Genomic DNA, 26,328 nt, shown 5'->3' on the forward strand with positions numbered 1-26,328 from the left:
AAATTGTATCCGGGTTGCTGTCACTGCCATCACGTGCCTGTTTATCTGCCAGTTCATGGTTTAATAAAGGCGTGCACTCACTGCTTCTATGCTGTTGGTTGGTGTTGTCATTCATTTTTAGAAATGCTATTCTGTCTTGATATAATTAAGAATTCATATTAAATCTTGTTTAGGCTTATTTTAAGTTACGGTGGATACTGCAAATTGGTGGTGGTGGAGGGGAGTCCCCATTACCTGTAAAGTGTTTAGAGTGGAGTGTCCAGAAAAGTGCTATACCTGTATAAGAGTAAGTAATTATTATTATTATTATTATTATTATTGTTATTGTTATTGTTATTGTTGTATTAATCATGCAATGTTGCAAAATTTAAGGATCTTTTATTTTAAAACATTTCTTCTTTTATGACCCATGTTAGCATGTGTCCACTGGTCTCAGAAGGTAACCATAACCCCATTCATCTTCTGAGATTTACACCTCAATGTGCCATTTTTTCCATGCTGCAGTCCTGAAATAAAACTCTGCATTTTTTAAGAATCTCGGAAGCACAACACGTAACCGTAACCGTACAGGTAACAGACCAATTAATTGAATGTGATGCAATTAGCGACAGGTAACTATAAAAAGATATTCACTAAGTGCTCATCTTCTACATTGACCAGACTGCAATCCAGGTGAAGATGAATTTCAGAAAGTGAAAAGGAGTATAAATGGTATAAATGTTGTACATTTAATCCTCATATTTGAATAAGGGTAAGTCAATACATAAATGTGTGAATTATCTACCAAATATACATTACAAATAGTAAAGGCTTTTGTTTCAACATTGTTGTCTTACTCATCTACAGCCATCAGCCACCCCTTCACAATATTATGGAGAACCCTCTTAATAAAATAATATGGTGGGTGCATGTGCCATTCCTGCTCTACCACTTGTACCTTGTGGTATTCATATAAGGTCTTATCTCTCAGAGCTTTCCTTGATCAGGTGAACCTGATGAAAATCAAATGGTGTGAAACCTGTCAAGTTGGGAGGGCATGTAAAAAATACATACCATTCTGCTTCATGGAGAAGAGTCCATGATTCATTAGAGAAGACTGGTATGTTCACAAGTCTATCTGTGATCATCTTTAAGCTTTTCAGGCACCCACCTAGCATACATTTTGTGGAAAACCAGACTTAACACACAAATTGCTCAACAAATGACTCACAGTTTTACTACACTAATTAAACATAGTAAAATTCTATTTACACTCATTTAAATACATGCCTAGTGTTTAACACAAATTTCCATTTATACTAACACTGAAAACCTTCTGACTTGAAATATTATTTGAATTTCTGTCTGTTGTGTTCTAGGTGAAAATTTTAGAATGAGAAGCAATGCATATTTGTCAATCCATCAAATTAACAGGTACAACCCTAGTTTCTTAAATAAGTTACTGTTAAGTTACTGTTAAAGGTCTTAGGTAAAGGGAAGTGGACAACAGAGAAAAAAGAAACAAAAATATTAAACTTACTATTCATTAGATTAAAACTTTTAATCATATTCTATTAACATTATAAACTACAGTGAAAACAACAGGAGAAAATGGTACATCCCTTGAAACAGTGAAAATAAAAATAAGCCATTTGAACTATAGCCTATACATAAATGCTGTATCTTTACCAAATTAAGACAGCAATGGTAATGGACCTTCTATTAGCAGATTCAGAGACCTAAGGAAATACAGGTATGTTGTGACATTAGTTTAAAAGAAATCTGGAAACAACTCAAAACAAAATTCTGATCTCAGAATGACAGTTATATATTTAAAAGTTAGGAATATGATACCCTGATGAGTAGTGCTGTTGCTGTGGTGCCTTCTGTGTGAAGTTTTGCATGTTTTTCTTGTGTCCATATGGGCTTTCTCCCTCAGACAAAAGACAACTAGTTAACAAGTGTGCCCAGTGATGGACTGACATTCCTTATAGGATATAGTCTCACCCTGTACCTGTCCATACTGGGGCTCTGGCTCATTGTGACCATAAGACAAGATATAGGAGATAATTTAAATTCACCCTATACTTCAAGATATAGGAACTCTTGTACATATGTTTTGAAAATCTTAGTATGTAACCCAACTCTATTTAAACTCCATTTATATTACAGTTAAATTCCCTTAGAAAAGTACTGAACAACCACTGATCATTCCATTTAGTCCCAACACATAGGGAATTAATCATTGTATTTCCAGAAACTGTATATTGTAGTAACAGTTTTGATAGCTATTGCATATACAGTAACTGTTGGATCCATCTGAAAACATAGGAGATTTCCTTTATAATAATCATGGATTAAAACACTGTATGTTGCCGTTATATGTAAATCTGCCTAGGAAATATATGCAATATGCAATTCATTTCACCAAAAGAAGGGAATAAGTATTGTTTTACATATTTTAAGAAAAACTTTTGATGCACAATGTTATTATTTAAACAACAATCCTGCTATTTTTTGCATAAATTCAATACTGTATTTTAGGACCTAGTGGGAGGATGTATTCTTATAACATATTGAACTTGAAGTCAAATGTCCTTATTACCCTTTCTGTAATGATTTAGAAACTGTTTTAATATCATACGAGCCTGTATAGAAAAACGGGGTTTCTGAAACTGAATCTGTGAATTTTGAGAATTTTGAAGGTTTGTCAGCCTTTGAACCTTACAGCACTGTATGTGTGTTTCTGTTGTCCTGGACTTGCCTATTTTAAAGATCGCATTACAACACTCCCAAGTGGCTGCCACAATACATAAGCTCTCACTAAAAAAGGTTAGTGTAATGAATTAATCTGTGATTTAGGCATACACTCTAAAGAGAGTATCAATTAAAAGTTAAGTTATCAATCTGTATGCAATGTTGAATTTCAGGGGTAAATGAAAGCAGGAAAGTGCCTTTATCCTACTGCAGTACTCATCCTTAACACCTAACTCAATACACACATCTGCACTATGCACTTTTTGCATAATCTACCTAAAAAATCTATGTTTTTTTTCATTCCTACTTATTGATTGTTCTGTTGTTATTATTTTTTATGCTTGTAATGTACTGTGTACATCGTGTGGTGTTGTCTGTTGTACCGTTTTGTCTCCTGTACTGTGTATGTCCCGAGAGATCAGCGGGAATTCCAATGTACATGTACATATGGCAATAAACTCCTTTATCTTCCTAAGTGAGTGATTTAAAAACAAAAAAGCATGCTGCAAATTAGATTTTTCAATACTTCTCTTTTTCAATATAATAATATATAAAAAATATCCTAAATTCTTTTACAATATTTCTTACAGTTGCTTGGAAGTAATTTATAATTATCCACGACAAGTTAACTGGAAAAAATAACAGTAATTCAAATAAAAATAAACTAATATTAACTCTGCAATCACACTTCTCTAAAATACAGAATGTATATCACAATCCTAACAATCAATATTTAGTTTAGGCTGATCTATGGACTAAGCCTGGAGTTTATTTGTTTAAATTATTTCAAATGTTCTAGGCTATAAATTTAAGAACTATATATATATAGATCAAAATTATAAAACATACATTCCAAATGTTAATTAATTTACACAGTTAAGGAGCATGACAGTACAATAAGTACATATACATTTTAAATCCCTGAATTTATTTTAATGGATCATTTTCAGGTTTTAGTTTTTTTTCTTGTTCATCTGAATTATTCTTGGTTTTCCAGAGATTTCCAAGAACTATTCCTAAAAACAACAGAAGTCCAAGATTACGATTAGATTCAAATTTCTCCCAGCAGTCTTCGGGCTTATTGATATCCAGTGAGTAAACCTGTGTAGTGAAAAATTAACATAGCAGGGCATTATAAAAAGAATATATTGTTCTGCAAATTATGCAAATATATATACAATTATGTATAGCTTGCATTTAAAGCTACCTTGCATACTCAAACAGCAGTGGATAGTGAAAACCATTTACCATGTACTTCATGGCATCTTTGTCTTACCACTTTCCTCATTTACCTAATTATGTTCACCTTGGCTTGTAATGCTGCCCTCCAGGCCTAGTTCTTTACACCCCTTGGTTAAACTAACCATTTGTCTATTATAGAACATAATCCTACCTGATACACTAGATGAATGGCAACCACAGAAAGCGCTCCATAATAGGGTAAGGTCTGGTGTGAGTTTATGCCAGTCAGAATAAGTCCTGACAACATGGCCACAGAGAACCCAGTCAGCCATGGCTTTGTCTGCTCTTGGAAACAGAGGGCAGTGGATTTCACACCCACAAGAATATCATCAGCTTTGTCCTGGAGAGAATTCACAGGTATATTTATCGTTAATATTGACATCTTGGAAAATTATAAGAATGAATTTAAATATCAGATTTATAAAATATTGCTGAAGAATAAAAAAATGCCAAAAAACAGTTACTCTTACAGATAATAAACTAGTAGTATAACAAGTTAACAATCACAAGAGAATCAATGCCAAGTCCTTTTCTCTGAAAAGCACTTGGCATGTTCTGCATGATTTATTTCCATGATACTATCCGAACATTTCTATTCTTTATTTTACAGATATGCTTATTTTCTACATTAGAAATATTAACATATAAGTAAAAGTACTGCATTAATGATCTTTGTTTAAAAAAAAGAAACACTAGTAAGTAACTTGCATACAGGTAACTGTGGACGTACAGTATTTCAGTCTTCTAAGTTTAAGTTTCAGTAAACTAGTAATGAGGAAACAGTGTCTTTTTAATCCATTACAGAACCAGATGAATCAACCGAGAATGAATTCTTATTCATAACGATGACGTGAAGAGTACCCATTCATAAAACAAACCTTTTATTGGAACAATCTGAGTGAGGTACAGGGGGTCCCAATAATAAGTAAAGGTTATGTTCCTATGTAATGCAATGTATAGCAAAACAACTTATAAAGGAGAATAAATATCAACATGGAAAAATGTTATTAGTTTCATACACACACAGCTTAGACAGATGCATATTCATGTGATGTACTAATAACACAATAAAAAATAGAAATAAGACAAGTTTGTTATTATTCTTGTAAACTGATATGATGTGCTTCCTGATGTAAGTTTATTTTCACAGTGAGACTCACACTAACATGTTGCGTCTTTTGAATATCACTTGACTTTGCACCAACATCTGATTTCCCAGTCATGGTTAAAGAATTACACAAATATATTTGTGGGTTCACTTTAAAACTGAAAGATAGTAAGGAGGATGATCTAAATGATTGTGGTTTTATGTTGTGGCATATTACCAGTGCCTGCCACCCAGCCACTATAATACTCAACTGTCCTATGTTGATGGCTTTTTATGCCTTAAAATATGGTATAAGTGCAGATCTGTGCATTGTGTAATGAATTTAGTTTCCATAATTAATATGACAACGTATATGCAAAGCAGTGAATATTGAGGCAACTGATAACAGCGATACTTTGTACCTTGCTCAAGGTTACAGCAAGTGTCTAACTCAGGATTTGATCCCCTAACCCCTCTGGTCTGGAGTCCAGTAGCCTAATCACTCTGCCACACTACTGCCCCAAATTCAGTAAGCAATCCAAAATGGGGAAGAAAAGAAAATGTTAAAATGCTGTACTGCAGCTTTCTTAAAACTGTATCACATATTATCATACCTGATGGGCATAGACAGTGTCGTATATTAAAGTCCACATAACTCCAGAAAAATAAAGAGGTAGGCAAACTGACCAATCACAGGAGCCCATCACAGCAGACCACCCTAGCAGGGCTCCCCAGTTAAATGTAAGGCCTGAAAACATATAAAACAGAACAAAATGAATTCACACTCATGAGTTTGCTTTAATGTAAGAAGATATAAAGATAGCTTATGTCACAAACATAACCGTTTTTATTTTCTGTACCAGAAAGTAATATATGAAATTATCAAAACACAAGTAGCACCCATGGTCTCCAGTATAATAGAATACCAGATGATCCAAATATTTTCCTTCAATATTCAGGTAATATTTATGTCTGTCAATATCCTCCTGCAATGTTCGGGGGTAACACTTGAGTGCTATCGATACTGGCAAAGGTTCTTTGTTTATTAATTACTTCACTGACATTTCTCTGGGTTTATTGCTTGAAATTGCTTTTACAATATGGTATTCACAGAGAGAACACCCCAAGTAAACAGTGTCTTCCCAGCAGCAGTAACAGAGGCAGTAGTGACTCTTTCTGAGCTCAGTTTGAACCCTACAGTTTACACCGTAATAGAGGGATCAGCTATGCCTACAGATGACTTTGACTAGGATTCCAGAGGCAGCAGCACATAGTTAGGTATCACACATGGGTTTGTTTCAATAGCCTTCTTTCCATCCATGATCCCTATGAGGAGCCCGAGCCTGTTAGTTTACAATGTCAACCTCGTCATCGGCGTTCATAGAAACAGAAACCCAGAAACAAAAAACAGAAAGGATGGCAAATTACAAATAAAACCAGGCTATGATTTTCAATTATTTTCCCTGTCCTCACAAGTGTCTTGCATTAATTATTAGAATACAAAGAAGCAAATATTTCAAATGGAAACAAATATATACGTTCTTAAAAAGGTGACCACTGCATGTTATTTTTTAAAAGTTGGATTAAAAGCAGGTTTATGATGCATTTTTGTTCTTATAGACTATTCTTGCTTTACAAACTAAATATTCTAAAACAAAATCTAGCTAATATTATTCTCCACCATTCATCATGTTTTAAAAGCATGGCAGATATATATTAAAAGCTAGTCTCAAGAAGTATGTCAAATCTTAAAAAAAAATCACAATAGCCAGCTTGCATCTTGATATCTGCATTTGGATTGCACAATGGGGTGTTAACAGACAAATCTGAAATCATCATGGCTACTAAGGACTGCTAACCTATCCTTGTTCCAGTCTCAGCTGCCTTTTCTTTAATATGCTGCCTTTGTAAACCTCTGTGATATGTTTACTCAAATAACAGCGTATTATTTGTAAGTCATAAAGATTCATTTAAATTTAGAAGCTCTCATCTGGAATCTCAAATAACCTCTGTCTGATTTATTAACTTCCCATAATTTAAGAAACAGACACACCTGGTATAAGTTTAGTATAAAATGTAAACTTGTTGATAAATTAAGACTACAGTGAAAGACAACTTTGTATAATATGCCACATAAGGGGCTTCTTAAAAATTAATTGTGAAGCTTCAGAAACAACTTCTGTGTGAAACACCATATAATGGGTTCATAAAAACTTTGAATCTTTAAACATTTTCAGTGTAACAACTGGTACATGCAAACTAGTTCTAGAGTGGCAAATAACCCTTTCTCAGATTAGGTGTTCTTGATGCTTAATGAGAATGAGCTTTTACCAAATTATAAAAATCTGAAAAATGTTAATGGTATCATTACGGTTTTACTTGTATTAGATATATAGCTTTATAATAGCCATATAGAGTATGGGTAAAACAAAAACATAAAAACAAGAAGCAACCTGATATCTAAAAGATATATCTAACTCTTCTAGGTACATGGTTTTATTTCTGTAGACTTACCCAGTACGAGCTGTGGCCAATATGTAATTCTCTTCATTAAAGGGTAAGTGACAACCAGAGACAATGATGCAGCTCCAAGGGCAATACTGTAAGTCATGAGTAACAAGATCATAATGTGAAAAACAGTCTGGTACATCTTTACTGTGTTAATTAATAACAGATGGCACCATACATTAAATACAACAGGAGCATGATGTCTACTTAAAGGGGATGAGTTAGAATGGCTTTGAATTATTTAACTTCACCCTGCAGCTCACAACCCACAATCCACTAAAGCTAAGCAGGTGTGAGCCTGGTCAGTACCTGGATGAGAGACCTCCTGGGAAAATCTAAGGATGCTGCTGGAAGTGGTGTTAGTGGGGCCAGTAGGGGGCACTCACCCTGCAGTTTGTGTGGGTCCTAATGCCCCCGTATAGTGATGGGGACACTATACTGTATAAACTGTATAAATAGGCGCCATCCTTCAGATGAGACATAAAACCAAGGTCCTGACTCTGTTGGTCATTAAAAATCCCAGGGCATTTCTTGAAAAGTTCCCAATGGCCTTTACCAATCATGGCCTCCTAATAATCCACATCTATGAACTAGCTTAGTCACTCTGTTCTCCTCCCCACTGATAGCTGATGTGTGGTGAGCGTTCTGGTGCATTATGGCTGCCGTCGCATCATCCAGGTGGAGGAGGGGAGTCCCCATTACCTGTAAAGCGTTTTGAGTGAAGTGTCCAGAAAAGCACTATGCAAGTGTAAGGAATTATTATTATTATGTATAAGAATTAAGATTTGTTTTTTTAATCATTTGTTCCACTCAATTATCAGTAGCAAATTACTTTTGGTACACAAATACTGTTTATATCTGATAAAACAGTGTTACTGGGACTAATTAAAACAGCAAGATGTTGTCCAAGTTGGCGCTCTAGATTTTACCACATGATTTTTACCATTGACTGATTTCACTACCGAGCGGACCTTTTTTGCATTACGTGTGTTGCTTCAGATTTTAAAACAAACAGTACTAGAATTTATATCTTCTTGATCAATAAGCTCTTGGTAATATTTCAAAGACTTTTTTACTGATCTTCTCTTACACTGTCTCACTGCTTCCTTTATTAATGGATGCCACCGTGTCTATCTTATTCAATATGACAGGGAAAAGCTTTAAGTTGTAGGTTTAGAATTTGTAACATTTTATTTAAAATATTACACAAGACAACTGAAATCCAACAAAGTAAAAACAACAAATGAAAGAAAAGGAAAACAGTTAAAGTGGCAGGGGATAAATCTGCCAAATACAAACCTTGGTGCAGTTGAACATAACTGTTACACCCAAACTATGTTTTCTTGCTGTACTACTTTATATAAATGAATTATCAATTCATTTCATATGCTGCTCTTAACTCACTGTAAAGTTGAAGATTGTTCATTCTGTTACATACTGTATACAGTATATGCTCTCATCATTGGTCAGATTAACTTGCTGTATGTCATGCTGATGAACCCTTACAGGAGCGGAACTGCTGTATGTTTCAGATCACTGTCCTACACAGAATGATGTGTAGATCCATAATGATCCCTAATTTTATTGTTTTTAAATAAACAGTAAGTAAATGCAGATCATAAATGTATACAAATAGACCAGTTTAAGAAAATACTACAGTCTGTTTGGTTATTGTCTGCTCTCTGCTATTGTGGGTTTATCCCTGAGCTGTAAAGTTTCAATGAACACCAGAGATTACAACAAATACTTAGTGATTTGAAATATACTGTGTTTCTCAGTAATTTCATCTTAAGTTTTAGTTGAGCAGTTTTTAATCATATTGTTTTATTTTCAAACACTTCTGGTTCATTTAGTTTCACTTCCTCTGCAAGCAATTATAACATCAGTAATTTCAATAATTTTTCTTTATACAGTATATAATACACACTGTTTCTTTGCAATGTAATGGAAAATGAAACTACTCATCATATAAACCCATTTCTAAGCACTGCTTATAGATTTTAATTTATCTTTTTGCACTAAATATATGAAGCAAGAAACTAAATTTCCCAGTATCCCACATATTCCAATCAGAGTGATGCATTTGTGGGTAAGTGGCAGAACCGTAACTTGCCAAGTGGGAGGCCCAGGTTCAATTTCCAGCCAAAGCACAAGCTGTACTTACCTTGACAAACTGCCTCTTGGGGATATTAAAGACTCTCTCTGCAGTAATAAGATAAATATAATATATACTATATTGAAATTTTTGTTAATTTCAAAAATTAAACTAGGTTAAATATCACTAATAAATGTAGTAATAACTCAATTATAAACAAAATGAATCACCATTTGCATTAAAATTGTAATTGGTTTGAATAATTGGATAAAATTCACCAGATTTTCATTCAATTAATACACTCATAATAAATAAAACATAGGTTGTGAGGATAAAAGCATGTTTATGTTGTTACAGTGAAAAGCAGAGCTCATTAACTTTTTCCCAAGTACAAACCTTCAAAGTGTAGAGCTAGCAAACATAGGAATTTTGCATATGAGGGAATTAAGAAAGGCTCTCAGGAATCTAGGGACAATAGTCAAACATCTAGCTAGTGTCAGCATTTGTAGTTCTCAGCACCAAATTAAGTGTTTATTTACATCTGAGACTCAATGACCAAAAGAATCATCTGGTTTATCTTGGTTAATTAAGTTCTGGACAAATGATTAGTAGTCAGAAATAGAAAAATAGAAAACAAAGCATGTGCCAGGTGAGAGTCCTTGTCCAGATCATCCATAAGACCAAATTCAGTGGTCTTTTAAGTACTTGAAGAATGCATCCATTATTTGATCTGTTAAGGAAACTTCTGATATCCTGAATGAAGGATCCGTAGGTTAAAACTGGCCGCTTCTGGTTTGTGGATGAATGTTAGCATAGAGGGATAGGTTTCCCATTCACTTTGCAGCAACCTGATTCACATATAGAGAGATTTAACTGTAGGTCTTATTCTAGTTGGTGTGGAAGGCAGATTTATCTCTCCTGTGTGCCTGTGTAAGTGTTATATGTGATATGAACACTTGGTAGCAGTCTAGGGTTTTTCTGGTTGGTCAGAACATAGGCATCTGGGAAGCCTAGTTTGTAAATAGAGGAACTTGTGGGTTGTATGCTGTTTAGCTTGTCACTGACGTGGTCACTTATGTATAAACATAACTTTTCCCCTCATAGATTTACTATTTGGAACAACAGATATATAAAAGTTAGAAATAAAACCTGATTTTTTTTTAAACTGGGTCAAGAATGGTATAATTTGGATTAAACAATTAATCAATGCCGATTGTGAAATATATAATTACACCGAGTTTGTTAATAGATACAATATTCCTATTAATTTTGATCAGTATTTCACTGTAATTAACGCGATTTCTGGGGAAATATTAACTCTTTTAAGGAGTTGTAATAGTAGTCCTTTAGAAACATTGGAAGAATTTACAGCTCACATTAGACTACAAGGAAAGGATATTCTGAGTTGTGAATGTAATAACCAATTTTTGAGATCCCTGTTAAAAAATGATAATTAACTTGCGATTACAATATATTGGAATTCCGCATTTATAATAATATTAATAATAATGATAATAATGATAATAAACTTTATTTTATATAGCTCCTTTAAAGGTGGCTTCTCAAAGCACTTTACAGGATGACAATAACACTAAATAAGAAGAGTATAACAATAAATAAGGGGAATACACAAGATAAGACACAATTACAATATATAGAGGATACCGTGGATGGTGGTACTAAGAAGAGCAGAGGGGTGAAGAATGGAACCAGTTAAGTAAAGGCTTTTCTGAAGAAGAGGGCTTTGAGTCTGGATTTGAAGGAGTTTAGAGAAGGTGACTCTCTGATATCCTTGGGCAAAGAGTTCCAGAGCTTGGGGGCATAACAGGAGAAGGCCCTGTCACCCATACAATGTAGACGGGCTTGGGGGACAGTAAGGAATGCAGAATTTGAAGAGTGGAGGTTGCGAGGTGGGGAGTAGGGCGATAATAGTTCAGACAGGTACTGAAGTGCCAAGCCATGCAGAGCCTTATAGGTGAGCATGAGGATTTTAAAGTCTACACGGAATTTGACCGGAAGTCAGTGCAAGGACTCCAGGACAGGAGTAATGTGAATACTTGCACTAGACCTGGTCAGGATTCTGGCTGCTGAATTTTGGACATACTGCAGTTTGTTAAACGCATTGTTTAACAAACATGTTTAGAAAACGCATTGATTGGACAAAAATGTGGATGATGCCCAATAAATATTGTATAACCAATAAGGTTAAGGAGGTTTCATACAAAATAATTCATCATATTTACCCAGTTAAGACTCTTGTTACCCAGTGATTTAAAATTAATATAGATGACAAATGTGGTTTTTTTTACAATAGCCCTGAAACTATTCATCATTTGTTTTGGTTATGTCCTAGGGTAAACATTTCCTGGATTAAGTTGCAGACTTATATTACATAAGAAACTAATATTGATATTTGTTTAGATGAAAAAGATGTTATGTTAAGTTTCAGCCCCATTGAAAACAAACTGAAAATTTCATTTGTAATAAATTTAATTATAATTATAATAATTATTTCCGTTCTTATATACATAAAATGAAGTGGTTTTGGAAGTACCCTGTGTTTGAGCATTTTAAAATGGAAGTAAGGGGGTATTTGCAGACTATTTCGAAGTGCAAAAATATGAAAGCAGTGTGGACATTATTTTTATTTAATTTATTTAATTTTAACTTGAATTTATGTAGTAATATGTACCCCTGACAATATTTTTGTCTTGAATTGTTTGTACTCTTGTTTGTATTGTAATTTTTGTTCTTTTGTTAAGCATAAATATTGTTTTTTTAAAAAGTACTTTAATGATTAACTGTGCCATCTGGCTGTTTTAGAGAGTAGTGCAGTCCTGTGCAGTCTAGATTAGTTCTAGATGGCTGTTTCTGTGTATATCCATAACTCTTATCACTTAACTCCCTAAATGCTCTAAAATGGAAGATTTTAATATAACATTAAATAGATTTCACTCTCCACCCAACCCCCAAGAATGCAATTTTTGACTGCATTAATACCTGTCAGTAACTGGGGCTCAGTGGTTTAGTTACTTCAGACACTGTCCTTACAAAGTGCGGGCCTAAGGATTTGCTTACATGAAAACTGCAAGCAAGTAATACCAGAGGCTTTGCTGCTGGCTTACAACAAAAATATTTACAAAATGTACACCCTTTATAAATCAAAGAAAACACTAATTAAACCTATGTTAGAATGTGTATTTCTACATTCTTCACCAATAACCTAAACACAATGGTTAAAAATGCTAAAAGGAATATTTAATTATATTTGCATTAGTTTATTACCTGCTTAAAACCCTGTGCTATGAGTGACTGTATATTGTCTTAGCTGAATTTTCCATTTGTAAATCAATAGCCATGTAAAAATATATTTTAAAGGCTGATCATCAAGAAAGGCACAAGGGAAGCAAAATAACATTGTAACACATTGAAGAGATAAAGATGCACTATACTATATAACATCCCATCACATTCCCTGTTTCACATTCACCTTTAATAAGTCTTGCTTGAAAAATGTTCTAAGCACAAAGAACATCAGAGAATCACACAGAACACAAAAAGATATGTATGACACATGAAATAGCATGTGTGCAGCTCTTATAAGTCAATCCTTTAAAATGAAGAATGAGGTGTACCTGTAGAAATTCAAGCAAAGAAGGATGCCTAGAGCTGCACTGAGCTGCGCCCCCAGGAACATGAAGGCCTGCAGCTGGGTGATCTCTCCTGAGGCAATAGGGCGACTAACAGTCCGGGAAACCTAAACAGAGTGACAACAGGTTGGATCACTCTAACATCCAACAATTAGAAAAAACACAGCAGTGTAAAGTACACAAACATTGAATAATACACAACATTTCTGCAGCATTTTAAACCTCGAATAGCAGGGAAATCTATAAACTACATGTTAAAAGAATGTGGGACATACATCTAGAAACTGAACATCAAAAGATACATCACTCTATTTATGCACTTGTGTTATTAGACATAGCTTACAGATTTTGGATGTTGATTAAATATTTTTGCATCATTATGCTTAATCATTCATGACTGATCATGAAACAATTGAGTTTATGGCAAAAGCGCTAAATCAACTCATTGGTGAGCTAGAGTTAATTTGGCACAGGTGACGAGCTTATTGAACCTCTTGAAAAACAAGAAAGAAGGAAACAATATGTGCTAACAAAAGAATTATAGCTTCATATAATTGGTATGCTGGTGGCTGGACTAAATCAGCATAATGTTGCTGATTTAGTCCAGCCAGTTTGGGATGACAACGAGTATAACGGTCTATATATTCTGCATGAGTGTTTACTTATTATGGAACTCCACTTATCGGGATTGACAGCAACCTATTTTGATCAAGTCAAGTGACCTCACTAGCTGCCCTTCCTGCATGCTAACCCTGATGCTATAGTATTCCAGCAATAATAATAGTAACACAGTCTCATGCTGCTCAAATGTGTATATATTTTTTTCTTATAAAAAATTTGAAAAATAAAAAATCTAAAATAAATATGCCATGGTCACCAGAGGCCTACTGAACACCTGTGGGATGAGCTAGGATGATGAGGTATGTAGGGCTTAGAGACCAGTAAACTGACATAAGACTTGTTGTTGAGCCTAGCCTGTCTCTAGCCTGTGACTTCTATAAGCTGATTGATAAATGTCAATCAAAATAATGAATTTACTTATGTAACATGTATTCAATCAAATATCAGTGCACCTTGTCAAAAAGATTGTAATTTTCCTGATAAGTTTGTGAATTTGCCAGGACTAATAGTGATAATTTTTATCTGATGCTCAGTACAGTATTATGTATAAACTATTCATTTGTAAAACTGATCTTTTTGATCTTGGTATCTTAAAATTATGTTGGTTTGGATTCCTAGATGGAACAAAAAAACAAAACAATATTTCAATAATATGATAAGACTACAATTATACACCAAGACACTATTAAATGGAAAGTCCACGGTTAAAACAACAGCAATGTGTGAAAATGGTAAATTTGCCAAGGTATCCTGCCATAAGAGTGGTATCAGCCGTTTCTGATCACATAGATTTGCCAATTACCTGCTGTATACTGAAACTTGTTAACTAGGCAAAAGTGAACAAAATAAGTCAGGTAATAAACAGCACCAATTAATTATTGAAATAACAAAACTGTTTTTTTCAGAATTCATTATTTTGTAAAACCCAATGATCCAAATTATATGAATCTTAAGATACCTTCTTATCAAAGTCCTTGTCCCACATGTCATTAATAGTACAGCCAGCACCCCTCATCATAAGTGCTCCAGTACCAAACAGTGCCAGCATGAAGAGGTCTGGGAGACAGCCAGGGTCTGCTGCTAGCGCAATGCTCCAAGTGCAAGGTAGGTACAACAGCCATGTTCCTGTACAAGACAACCCAATTAAATACCACATACCAACAATTAGCCTAAGCCAGCACACCAATACAGATAAGTAAACCTGTTCATGTTTATATACTAGTTTTCTCTTAAAAATATACAGACATCCGAAAAGAGTTAACAGTTGACGATCAAAGAAAATGTTCTCTAAGATGTGTGGAATACAACTTACATACACTTCTTATGAGTCACTAATAACCTTTTATGAAGTGTAGAACCCTTATTGTGACTGTAATACACTACCCAATTAAAAATATAAAAATAAAAGAGAAACAGTGTTACATTCCAGTCCCAAACCCTCAATAACCTGGAACATAAAAGAGTATAGAATGTGCTCAAATTATGAAAAAAAATAGGCATTTCAGTAATGGCTGCTTAAAATGAGCTAAACCTGAATAGTAAAATAATACTATATCTGTAATATAACAGCTGCACTAATGATACAATAGCCTGAGAAATTCTCAAATGAGTGGAGAATAATTTTTTCTTAAAATAAATTACTGATCAAGATCTGCAGATGATGTGTATGTATTGTTGCATTATGTATATTTAAATTTATTTTTTAAAAGGGTAAAAAGGTATTTGCACTCACCAATAGGTTTGTCTAGCCTCATAAGTCTGAGGTAAGGCTGCACAGACACTGGTGCTGAGTTCACAATGCCAGCTGCTGACAAGCTGAACTGTCTTCTCCAGCTTGTCAGAGTGTGCATCTCAGACTGTAGAATTTGACAATGTCTTTGTGTATGAAATGCTCCATTCATATAAACTGTGTATGAAGAGAAGGACACAGGAATTGCCTGCTTCCATCTCCAATGGCACTGCTTTGAAAAACTTGGGAAGCACGATCCAGGAAAAATTATCTTCCAGGAGAGCTGGGCTAGTTGGGTTGAAGATTTGAGAAAGATCATGATGTCAGTCCTTCACAAAGGAAAGCTGTACCTTAAAGAGAAGAAATATATGCCTATTAAAAAGTATTATGTAATCAAATCAGGGATGGATATATTTAAATGACGAAATTATTTTTTTGGAGATATTACTCACACTGTAGCTTGAAATGGTAAAGTTGCTAATTACTGTTTCCTTGCTAATTTATGTCAGAACACCAGCTACAGAAAACACCTTATCTGATTCTTTCCATTAACATTGAGTGAGTACAAGAGTTAAGAGAACAATTAGGAAACTCTGATCATAATACAGGATGTTTTTAAATAGATCTAGAATACATATATGAATACAAACAAGAGCAAAAACTGTTCAAACAGATATTGTTTTAATTATATGAATCAAGCCTTAGCCTTATACCGGATTTGGACAAGTATTTGAGCCCTAGCTTTTCTATTCACATTCCCTCTTTACATGATTTGTCTAAATTTAGCTTAGTTAATTCAGTTCATCTTACAAACATTAACAGCTGCAAAACAACTTTTGTTGCCTAGATCCCATCCCTACCTCTTTATTGAAAGATTTATTGTAAATTGAATATTTGTTACACTTGCCTCCCAGACATCTGCCCATTAACTGTCAACATCATCAACAGTTCCCTTTTCATGGGTTCCTAATGCCTTAAAGAATCTATCACTATACTGAAGAAACCTGGCTTGGACAATAATGATGAACTACAGACCAATCTCTAATTTATCATTTCTATCTAAAGAATTTGTAGATGCACATCAACTACAGGAATATGTGATAGCTAATGACATGTTTGAGACTGAAATGGCTTGTTTGAGCCATTTCAGACTCGCGTCCCCTCAAATCATAGCACTGAGACTGCTCTTGTCAGGGTTGTGAATGATTAATTTATTGCCTCTGACTCGGGGGCTATAAGCATCCTTATGCTCCTTGATATTAATGTGGCTTTTGATACAGTATATAATTCGATGTGCAAACATTCTTGTCTATCAATGGTACTATATTTAACTGGTTCTGCCTTTATCTGACTGTCAGGCTGCATTTTGTTTCTCTTGGTCATCATAAAGCCCCATGGCCCCAGTTAATTACAGTGTGCCACAGGGTTCAGTCATGGAATCTAAACTCAATGCAGGCTAGTATGAAACAATCATCTTAAGCATTTTCTATTCATTGTCATTCTCAGACATTAAATTCAATGTTGTCCTGAAAAGGCTTCAAAGATCAGAGATAGCCAGATATCTTTAGTACCTTCTGGGAAATTGTAGTCATTCTCAAGAACCGTAAAGTGCATAAAATTACTGGACAAAATACCCTATAGTTAACTGCCAGGAATCTGAATAACACTTCTGCAGCACATTTGAAAGAATCCAGAAAAATTAAAAAAGTGATGCTATATTCTGCAACTGACATATTTATTCTGAACAGTTTTGAGTTCTGTTTTTGGGAGGGGGCGTTTTGGGCATTTTTACATTTGCCAATATGCATTTACATGTACTGCAAAAACTTTCTTAATAAGCAAAATTAATATTTTCTGATAGGTTTGCAATTTACAGTAAGTTTGCTTCTCAACGGATGTAAAATCAATAGACACACTTTTAGATGTAATTTACATTTTAAGACATACCTTCCCAAACAATTTCAGGTCTTTTTTATGCAGATTGTCTGCTATAATAATAATGATGTTTATAAAAGTAAATTGAAATATATGCTATAAATTATATAACATGCCCTTTGGTATTTGGTGCGTTGTGATGGAGACTTGATACCCCAGACAATTCCATAACGGACACTCAATGGGGTTAAGATTAAGGAACAATGTACCAGTTGCATTAAATAAATGACTTTTCCAACGAAAAGACTACAATAAATCCGGAAAGGGAAATTGTTTGTGTTCGTGGCAATTTTCCAAACAATAGACATTCTTCCTTTAAGTTTTTTTTAACTCTCTTCATACAGTAACTTACATTTTACATATGCAACATTCCTGAAAACAACGAGCTTTTTGTGGGGGTTACTTACTGACCGACAGTTTTCACTGGGTAAATTCACGAACCAAGCTCTCAAGTTAGAAATTCCCAGCCGATATGTAGATTTAAAGCAAGATTTAAAATAAATCATAAAACAAACAGATTTTATAACGATACATTATTTCCAAAGTTATTGAATTTACAATGAATACAAAGCATTTAACTGTCTGTTTGCGTTCTTCCTATTTTGTGTAACTGCTTACTGGTCCCCTGAGCAACACTTCCCATTACTTTGGTTCTGTTTTTTCATTTCTTAAAATAATTTTGTACTCTTATTTAAAAAAATAAATGAAAAAAGAACGCTTCAGAGTATTACGTATATACGTATATTATATTATAACTTCTATTGCACAGTTTAAAGCACAATACATCTGGTATTGTAAAACAGTCATGAAATCCAGTACAGTGGTTTGTTCAGTGCACCCTCTGTCGGACATCACCGATAAAAAAGAACTGATGGGAACTACAAAAAAGTAATGAAAGTACAGTATTAAAAACAATCAATTTCATTATCTCCTTGTGGAATCAGTTGTGACATCATGGTTTACTTGTGCTGTGACAGTGTTGTGTGGGGAAAATAAGATGGAATAAAATTTTCTTTTCTAAAAAAGGACTTAGATCTCCCAGTGACATAATCTATATGACTTCAAAGGAGGGTAGCACAGTGGCCAAGTATTATGCTTTGCTGTCTCACAGTGATAGGGCCCTGAGTTCAATTCCAGACCTGGAATCCTGTGTGGAGATTGAATGTTTCCCCCATGGTCTTGTGGATGTCTTCCATGGTCCAAAAAGAAAGTGGTAGGTTAACTGGCTGCAAGGAAAATTGGCCCTAGGCGTGAGTGTGTGTGTTTTTGTCTGCCCTGTGATGGCCTGGCTTCCTGTGAAGGGTATACCCTGTCTTGCACAGAAAAGTAGAATATGGACGGATGAAAATATAGCCTTTTGCATAAAGGCAAATTGAAATATTTGGAGTAGCCACTTTGAAAGTAATGACTGTCTTGGAATAGCCATTTACAGTGCCTTCAGAAGTATTGAGACCTCTCCTAAGGTGTGCTATTTTGTGAAATCTTTCCTATGAAAGGTTATTTTGGGAAATTATGCACTACATTTAAACGTAATATTTTTTCAAAAAATTAATGCTAAAACTATGGTATTCTAAGTGTTAAGATAAGCTATGGTAAACATCAGATAAACAGGAAACAAGAAATAACTTGATTGAATAACTATTACAGACCCATGAAGTCAATATCTGGTGGAAACACCTTTGGGAGCAAATACAACCACTCTCTGAACTTTGTTACATTAACTTGTGTAACCATTTTCTTGGCAAATTTGCTCAAGTTCTCTCAAGTCAGGACACGCTTTTTTATTCTTAAACCAATCCAGTGTAATCAGCATACTTAGGAAGACAAATACATACCTGTTGTGTGGAATGTTTACAGAGATAATATGTGACATTTCAGAGAAACTGGAAGGTATGGATAACCATTGTTAAAACTACTATTCTATTATGTGGGTTCTAACACATATCTAATACATTTCTCTCAAAATATTCATGGTAACTGAGAGATGGTCTTAAGTATAAATGCTGCTTGTAAATGTTTGGATGCAGACCATGACAGGAAATTGCACTTTTTAGACATTTATTAAAACACATTTTCAAAGTTTGCTAAATTGCACTATGACACCATGCCCCCCTACGCTTTGGATCATTGTCCTACTGAAAAGTACATTTTTTGGCCAATCCTTTTACAGGGATTTCAGGATACCTATTCAAGAAAAACATCAGAAGCCAAAATTATCTTTAAACATAGTGTGAGACATATTTGGGTTGTTCAGTGTTCAGTGTGTGGTAATTTGTTTTTTGCGAGTGAAGTTTTATTTAATCTCTGACCCAGGGAAAAGTGTGGTGTGGACGGTTGAGGAGAGAATGCAGGCTTGCGCTGTGTCCGTTATTTTGATTCTTTGTCTTTTTCTGGCTTGGTCGGCTAGTTTATTTTATTTTGTTTTATCAATAAAGATTGATAATCGGCCAGTGAAAGCTCTGTTGTCCTTCACATGAATGCCTGAAACATTTTACCGAACCCAGGATTTTACACTAGCATCTCCCTTCTCTCAATAACAGCCTAATTTATTGCTTTCTGTAAACCTCTCCATTCAATTACATATTTAAACACCTTTATTTGACACCTCTCCCCCTGATCACCTTTCCTGTCCATACATTTTTTTACCTGTACGTTCATTCTTAACTACTGTACTCTATGTTTTGCTCTCCTGTGCTTTACATTCTCACCACATTACTCTCTCTCACACTTGAATAAGGCCCAACAGCCAACACACTGGGTTTCTCCTTTCTATCTTTCAGCATGAAATTAACTGTGACTTGTTCCTTAGAAGCCAATGCATGCAGATGCAGCTTCCCACTTGGATATCACAAAACCTTCTGCCATGTGCTTGTAGTATCACTTTGTTGCAGTGCTTTGCTGCAAATCATATGTGAGATTTGAGGTGTTTTTGTTTTAGTTCCTTGAAATCCTCCTTTGTGCACCAACCAGGATACTGTTGACCCATGGACATTTTCTCCCATCTTAGCCACTAAACTCCATAACTTAAACTCATGATTGGCCTCAGAATGGAATCCAGTTTCTTTCTTGCCTGGCTGCACAATTGTTTGATTTTACCATATTCAGATATCATCTGTGTCTTTAAAACGTTATCCCTCCATTGTTTTTAAAGCTCCTTGATCTTCATAATTGAATCTTTGCTTAAAATTCACTACTCTTCAGCAGCCATATCACCCTGCAACTTATAACTGGTAACCCATTGAAACTAAGGAGATGTGAGCCTGGTCAGTTCCTGGATGTGAGACCTGGAAAAAAGGTTGCTGCTGGAAAAGGTGTTAGTGTGTTCAGTAGAGGGTGCTCACCCTGCAGTATGTTTGGGTCCTAATGCCCCTAGTGTAGTGATGGGGACACTATACTGTAAAAACAAGCTATCCTTCAGATTAAAACCGAGGTCCTGACACTCTGTGGTCATTAAAAATTCCAGGGTGTTTATCGAAAACAGTAGGGGTGTAACCCCGACATCCTAGCCAAACTTCCCATTGGCCTTCATCAAACATGGTCTCCTAGTAATCCCCATCTATGAATTGGCTTAATCACTCTGTTCTCCTCCCCACTGATAGCTTATGTGTGGTGAGCATTCTGGTGCACTTTGGCTGCACATTGGTGGTAGTGGAGGGGAGTTCCAATTACTTGTAAAGCACTTTGAGTGGAGTGTCCAGAAAAGCACTATTTAATTATAATAATAATAAACTTTATTTTAGATAGATCCTTTAAAGGTGGCTTCTCAAAGTGCTTTACAGAATGACAAACAACAATAAGTAAAAAGAATACACAAGATAAAACACAATTACAATATACAGTGGAGACCGTACTGGATGCTGGTACTAAGAAAAGCAGAGGGGTGAAGAATGGAGTCTGGATTTGAAGGAGTTTCGAGAAGGTGACTCTCTGATATCCTTGGGCAGAGAGTTCCAGAGCTTGGGGGCATAATGGGAGAAGGCCAGAATTAGAAGAGCAAAGGTTTCTGAGGTGGGGAGTAGGGCGATATTAGTTCAGACAGGTACTGAGGTGCCAAGCCATGCAGAGGCTTATAGGTGAGCATGAGAATTTTAAAGTCCACATGGGATTTGACAGGAAGCCAGTGCAAGGACTCCAGGATAGGAGTAATGTGATCACTTGCAATAGACCTGGTCAGGATTCTGGCTGCTGAATTTTGGACATACTGCAGTTTGTTCAAAATAGATGTAGATACCCCAGAGAGTAAAGCATTACAGTAGTCAATTTGAGAGAACACAAATTTGTTGATCAGCTTTTCAGCCACAGTTAGTGATTGCACAGGGCGTAGTCTAACAATATTTCTGAGGTGAAAAAAATATGGTTTGACAATATGCTATACATGTGGGTCGAATGTTAAGGCAGAATCTAATATCACCTCAAGGTTTTTCAATTTAGACTGAAGCTCAAGTACAGAACTATCTACAGATAGGGTTACAGGACTGACTTTATGAAGTTGATGGGGGGTGCCAATAAGCATGAAGTTCAGAAGTTCAGATCATCACAGTAAAGATCAAGGAAATTTTGAGTCATCCAATTTTTTATGTCAGAGATGCAATCAGATAGAATAGAGAAAGCCAGTGTCAGGTTTGGTATGGCTGTATATTTGATTATCATCAGCATAGAAATGATAGCGGAGCCATGTTATCTTAAAAGCTGACCAAATGGAAACATGTAAATGCGGAACAGCAAGGGGCCCAGTATTGAGCCCTGAGGAACACCAGACTTAACAAGACTAATTTCAGACCTATACTCATTAAGAGAGACAAAGTGACAGTGATCAGTGAGGTAAGACCATTTGAGAGCAGTGTCAGAAACTCCAAACACAGTCTCAAGATAAGAAAGTAAGATGTCATGGTCAACAGTGTCAAAAGCAGCACTGAGATCAAGAAGGATAAGTATAGAAAGAGAACCAGAATCAGGGAAGTTTCTGTGCTGTGAAGTTGATGGAAGCCAGATTAGAGGGGTTCGAAAAGGTTTTTTGTCATGAGGTGGTTATGTAACTGTAGCGGCGAGGCTTATTAATAAGAAAGAATTAAGTGTTCTGAGCCTTCCCAAATGAGGCCCCATTTCTCTGTTCATCTCTGTGGTGCAGCCACAGAGAAACCATTCATGCAAGATGTTTTCTTTTGATAAGGACAGCTCCCAAAGGGGGATGCACTTAGCTAAGCCTGGCTATCATGATCAATGGTCATCCATTGGCGCCTATCTGTCTAGGGAGTGCCAGTTGGACATCTGGACTGCATTACTAAGTGTCAGGACTAAGTGACTCATATCTCACCTTGATCAACCAATCAGGGACCGGTAGGGCCGAGTAACCCACGTGGGACTCTGATGCCCATGGAACTTTCAGCCAATCAATGAGCTGAAGTTCCTCCAGGTAAAAACAGGCAACACAGAGAGCCTGAGAGATTCTGTAAGATTCAGAAGGGAGTCTGTGGAGAATTCTGTGGACTATCCTAAAGGGAATTCAAAGGAGAATTCCAGGGCAGGACGGCCCAGGAGCAGAAGGTTCCCAAGGGCAGGACATTCTCGCAGCGCGCCTCCTGACCATCCTGAGACTCAGCCCGGACAACCATGGAACGGCCAGTGTGTCTGAGTGCCAGAACTTTCCTTTGTTCTAAGAGTCTAGAGCGGAGGTTGCCAGAGAGTAACCAGAGGATCCACCCGAGGTTAGCACCAGCAGCAGGCCTCGTGAACAGGTCAGAACTGTGGACAGCTGAATCACTATTCAGAACTAGCTCTTCATCAGGAACGAACCGTTCCTCTTCCTTAGTTGCTGGGATCCAAAGTCATCTTTTCTCCTGTGCACAAACTTTGCTAGTTAAAGCCAACAGTGAGCATCAGCAGCGCACCGTCACAAGCCGCACAGCACAGCCTGGCACCGAGCCAGAGAGCGCGGATTGGACAGCAACAAGCCTGCAACTGTTTCTTTGTGCCCCCAGAAGGTCTGAATCCCCAGAGATTGGATGAGTATTCAACTTCAATGCATTACAGCTCCAGAATTCAATTGTTATCCCAACCAGTTGATATCAATTTAATTCCTAAGAGTTATGTACTTGTTTTGAGTATCTAATGTAGAAGTTATAACTAAGTTCATTTACGAAACGGTCTTAATGAATGATATACTGAATGTATGTCCTCTTGATATGTGTAACACTTTGTAACTGACTGAATATATATCTTTTGTATTCTGATAACCCTCTCGATAAGATCTGTTAGGTTTTTATGCATATTCTATGTATTAATAAATGTATCCTTGTGTATTAGTACCTGTGTGTGTGCGTTGTTTGAGTTATATTGCATGGTTGGATTCTAAAGCCATCAAAGGAATCAATTTTGTGATTTACTGCTACAATTAATAATTGTTCCAGTAAATGCCCGAACCCTACAGAACTGGTGCCTTCAGAGAGCCACTACATTTAATTTTGCTATGGCAACATTACATATTTGGCGTCCCTGGGCCGGCTATGATTACAACGGTTTGTGATTTGGATACGGCGCGGATTTGTGGGACATTACGGGCTTTTGGAACTTGGACTGATTAAGGATAGTGAGAACGGATTGCGGACTGGCTTGGAAGACGGGAGAAAGGGAGAAAACTTCACGAAAATTAAAAGAAGAGTGTGTGGTGTGAGTACTTTTGTACCTATTACATAAACCTTTTCCCCGGAGGCACCACAATGTGTGTAACTAATTTATTGAGGGATGCTGAGTCAAGAAGAGAGGTTGGAGAGAAGGGAACCAGAAAAGTTGGATAAGGAGGGAGGAGGTATGGAAATGATATGCATAGTGGAATTATTTTTATATTATTATCATCAGTGTACTTGTTTTCAATAAACTTGCTCCACAGGGATGTGTACTGCCACCTCTTCTGCTCTCAGTATATACTGATGAGATGCAGAGTAGCACAGCCATATCTAAATATACAGATAGCATGATTATTGTGGGACTCTGTTTAAAGGACCAACCTCTAGGTGAGTAAACTTAGTTTGAAAACATTAGTATCCTTGAAAACTGGTGCCAATCCAGCCCATTGGAAATCAATGTGACCAACACTAAAGAGCTTTTTTTAATGCTAAAACCGATGGAGGGCAATCTTTACAGACTGACCATTGAGTACTATAGTCTGCAGAGGATGTGGAGAGTTTTAAATATCTGAAAACACATTGATCAGAAGTTGAGTTACACAGAGAATACAGATGCAGCCATTCAAAATGGGTGAGGTATTTCGCGGCATACCCCGGTGGGCGTGTCGCGGTATCACGCAGTTCACGTGTGTCACGTGGCTAACTATCTGGCGTCGCCTTGTAAAACCGCTAGGGGGAGTTTAACCTCTCATGTACAGCATTTGAGCCTTTAATTTTGAACTGTGTATTACAGCATGTTAATCATTAGTCATTAAAATGTTGGTATATTTTATGAAAGCAAGATTGCTCAGTTGGACAAAAGTACACAACCTACCTTTATCAGAAATATTTATGCATCAAAGCCTTTACTGAAGATATTACTAATAGTATTAATAATGGATGACTTTTGACAAGCTGTATACTCAAAGTATAATTTCTTTAGCACATTTGTACAAGCACTTGGAATCTGTCCAAGCCATACTTTGTCAGGCATTTTGTTTTACTTCAACGGGCATAAAAACTTCCTTGCTTTTAACAGGGCATTTCATAATTTCTAACTACGAAAATGATTTAAAATGCGACACCTATCATTCAACTAGAGCTTAAAATAGCACAAGGATCCTCAAGAGCACAGCAAAGAGTGTATTAAAAGACACTTGTATTTATCAACGCTTTTTTTTCCGTATACCAGATTTTATGGAACCACTTCAGAGGGGTGTCAGCCAGTCAGATTCCAGGAATCGGCACTTTAAAGGAAAAATACACACCGGTATTCCATTTCTCCCTAACGATTTTAAGCATCGAAGTATTTAACTAGCATGTGAAATAGCGTGTGAAAAAGTGGTAGTTTTAAGCTTTTCTGCTAATATAATATGGAATCGCGTATCTAAAGAATTCGTGTGCTGCGACAGGGCTGTGTAGGGCTGTTTCGCCTGCCTGTTCATGTGAGCTGTCTTGTAGCCTACTGGTCTAGGTGTGTGACTACCCACTGGCAAGTTGTGTGTTTGAATCCAGTTGGTGCTGGGCTTTTCATTTTTATTTATTTATTTTTTAATCGCGTAACATAAACATATTACCGTATGCAAACTGTACTGTATACAGTATGTATATGTATATTTAATGTCTTAACTGTGCCTGTTTAAGTATTGAATATTCATATCTAATTTTACCACTGAAGGGAAATCTTAGTAGCTGAGCATAAAAAGAATAGGAGCATACTGCAACGCGTGTGAAGGCCATAAACGATATTAATTTTGGAACATAAAAATACAGTATATGGCTGGTCTCGGTACTTTAAAGAAAACATACACGAAACATGGTTTCATTATGACCAGAATCGGTCTTGAGATATTTTTAACTTGATTTACAGTATTTGAGAGGTATGTCTTACTACAGTGCTTAAGTACTGCTCACGTATATGTTTCTAGGTTTATATTATGCATTTCATACGGTCAAATTACTTTTGAGCAACTAATAAGAAGCGCGAAACGGTATGTGTTTTAGTTTCGTTTTGTGCTGGGACCCGTGGATTGATTAGAGATATCAAGTACATACAAGTCATT

At 36.0% G+C, this 26,328-nt stretch overlaps 1 protein-coding gene across 6 annotated transcripts; it reads right to left on the minus strand.

The window, feature by feature from the left end:
* Nucleotides 1-359: 359 nt before the first annotated feature.
* coq2 (coenzyme Q2 4-hydroxybenzoate polyprenyltransferase) lies at nt 360-18,198 on the minus strand. 6 transcript variants are annotated; one of them, XM_006626998.3, is made up of 8 exons: nt 18,015-18,198; nt 15,672-16,012; nt 14,898-15,064; nt 13,304-13,425; nt 7,580-7,665; nt 5,680-5,813; nt 4,130-4,318; nt 360-3,837 (listed from the first exon to the last, which is right to left on the minus strand). In XM_006626998.3, the coding sequence occupies exons 2-8, from the start codon at nt 15,985-15,987 to the stop codon at nt 3,664-3,666; spliced, it is 1,188 nt and encodes a 395-aa protein (XP_006627061.2). In that variant the 5' UTR covers nt 15,988-16,012; nt 18,015-18,198; the 3' UTR covers nt 360-3,663. The 6 variants fall into 6 exon arrangements, with proteins under 6 accessions (XP_006627061.2, XP_015193946.1, XP_015193938.1 ...); XM_015338460.2 differs by having other exon boundaries at nt 15,672-16,018; XM_015338452.2 differs by having other exon boundaries at nt 15,672-16,018; nt 18,011-18,198.
* Between the last annotated feature and the right edge of the window lie 8,130 nt (nt 18,199-26,328).

This window comes from Lepisosteus oculatus, chromosome 3 (genome assembly GCF_040954835.1).
Source record: "Lepisosteus oculatus isolate fLepOcu1 chromosome 3, fLepOcu1.hap2, whole genome shotgun sequence".
Classification (NCBI taxonomy): Eukaryota; Metazoa; Chordata; class Actinopteri; order Semionotiformes; family Lepisosteidae; genus Lepisosteus; species Lepisosteus oculatus.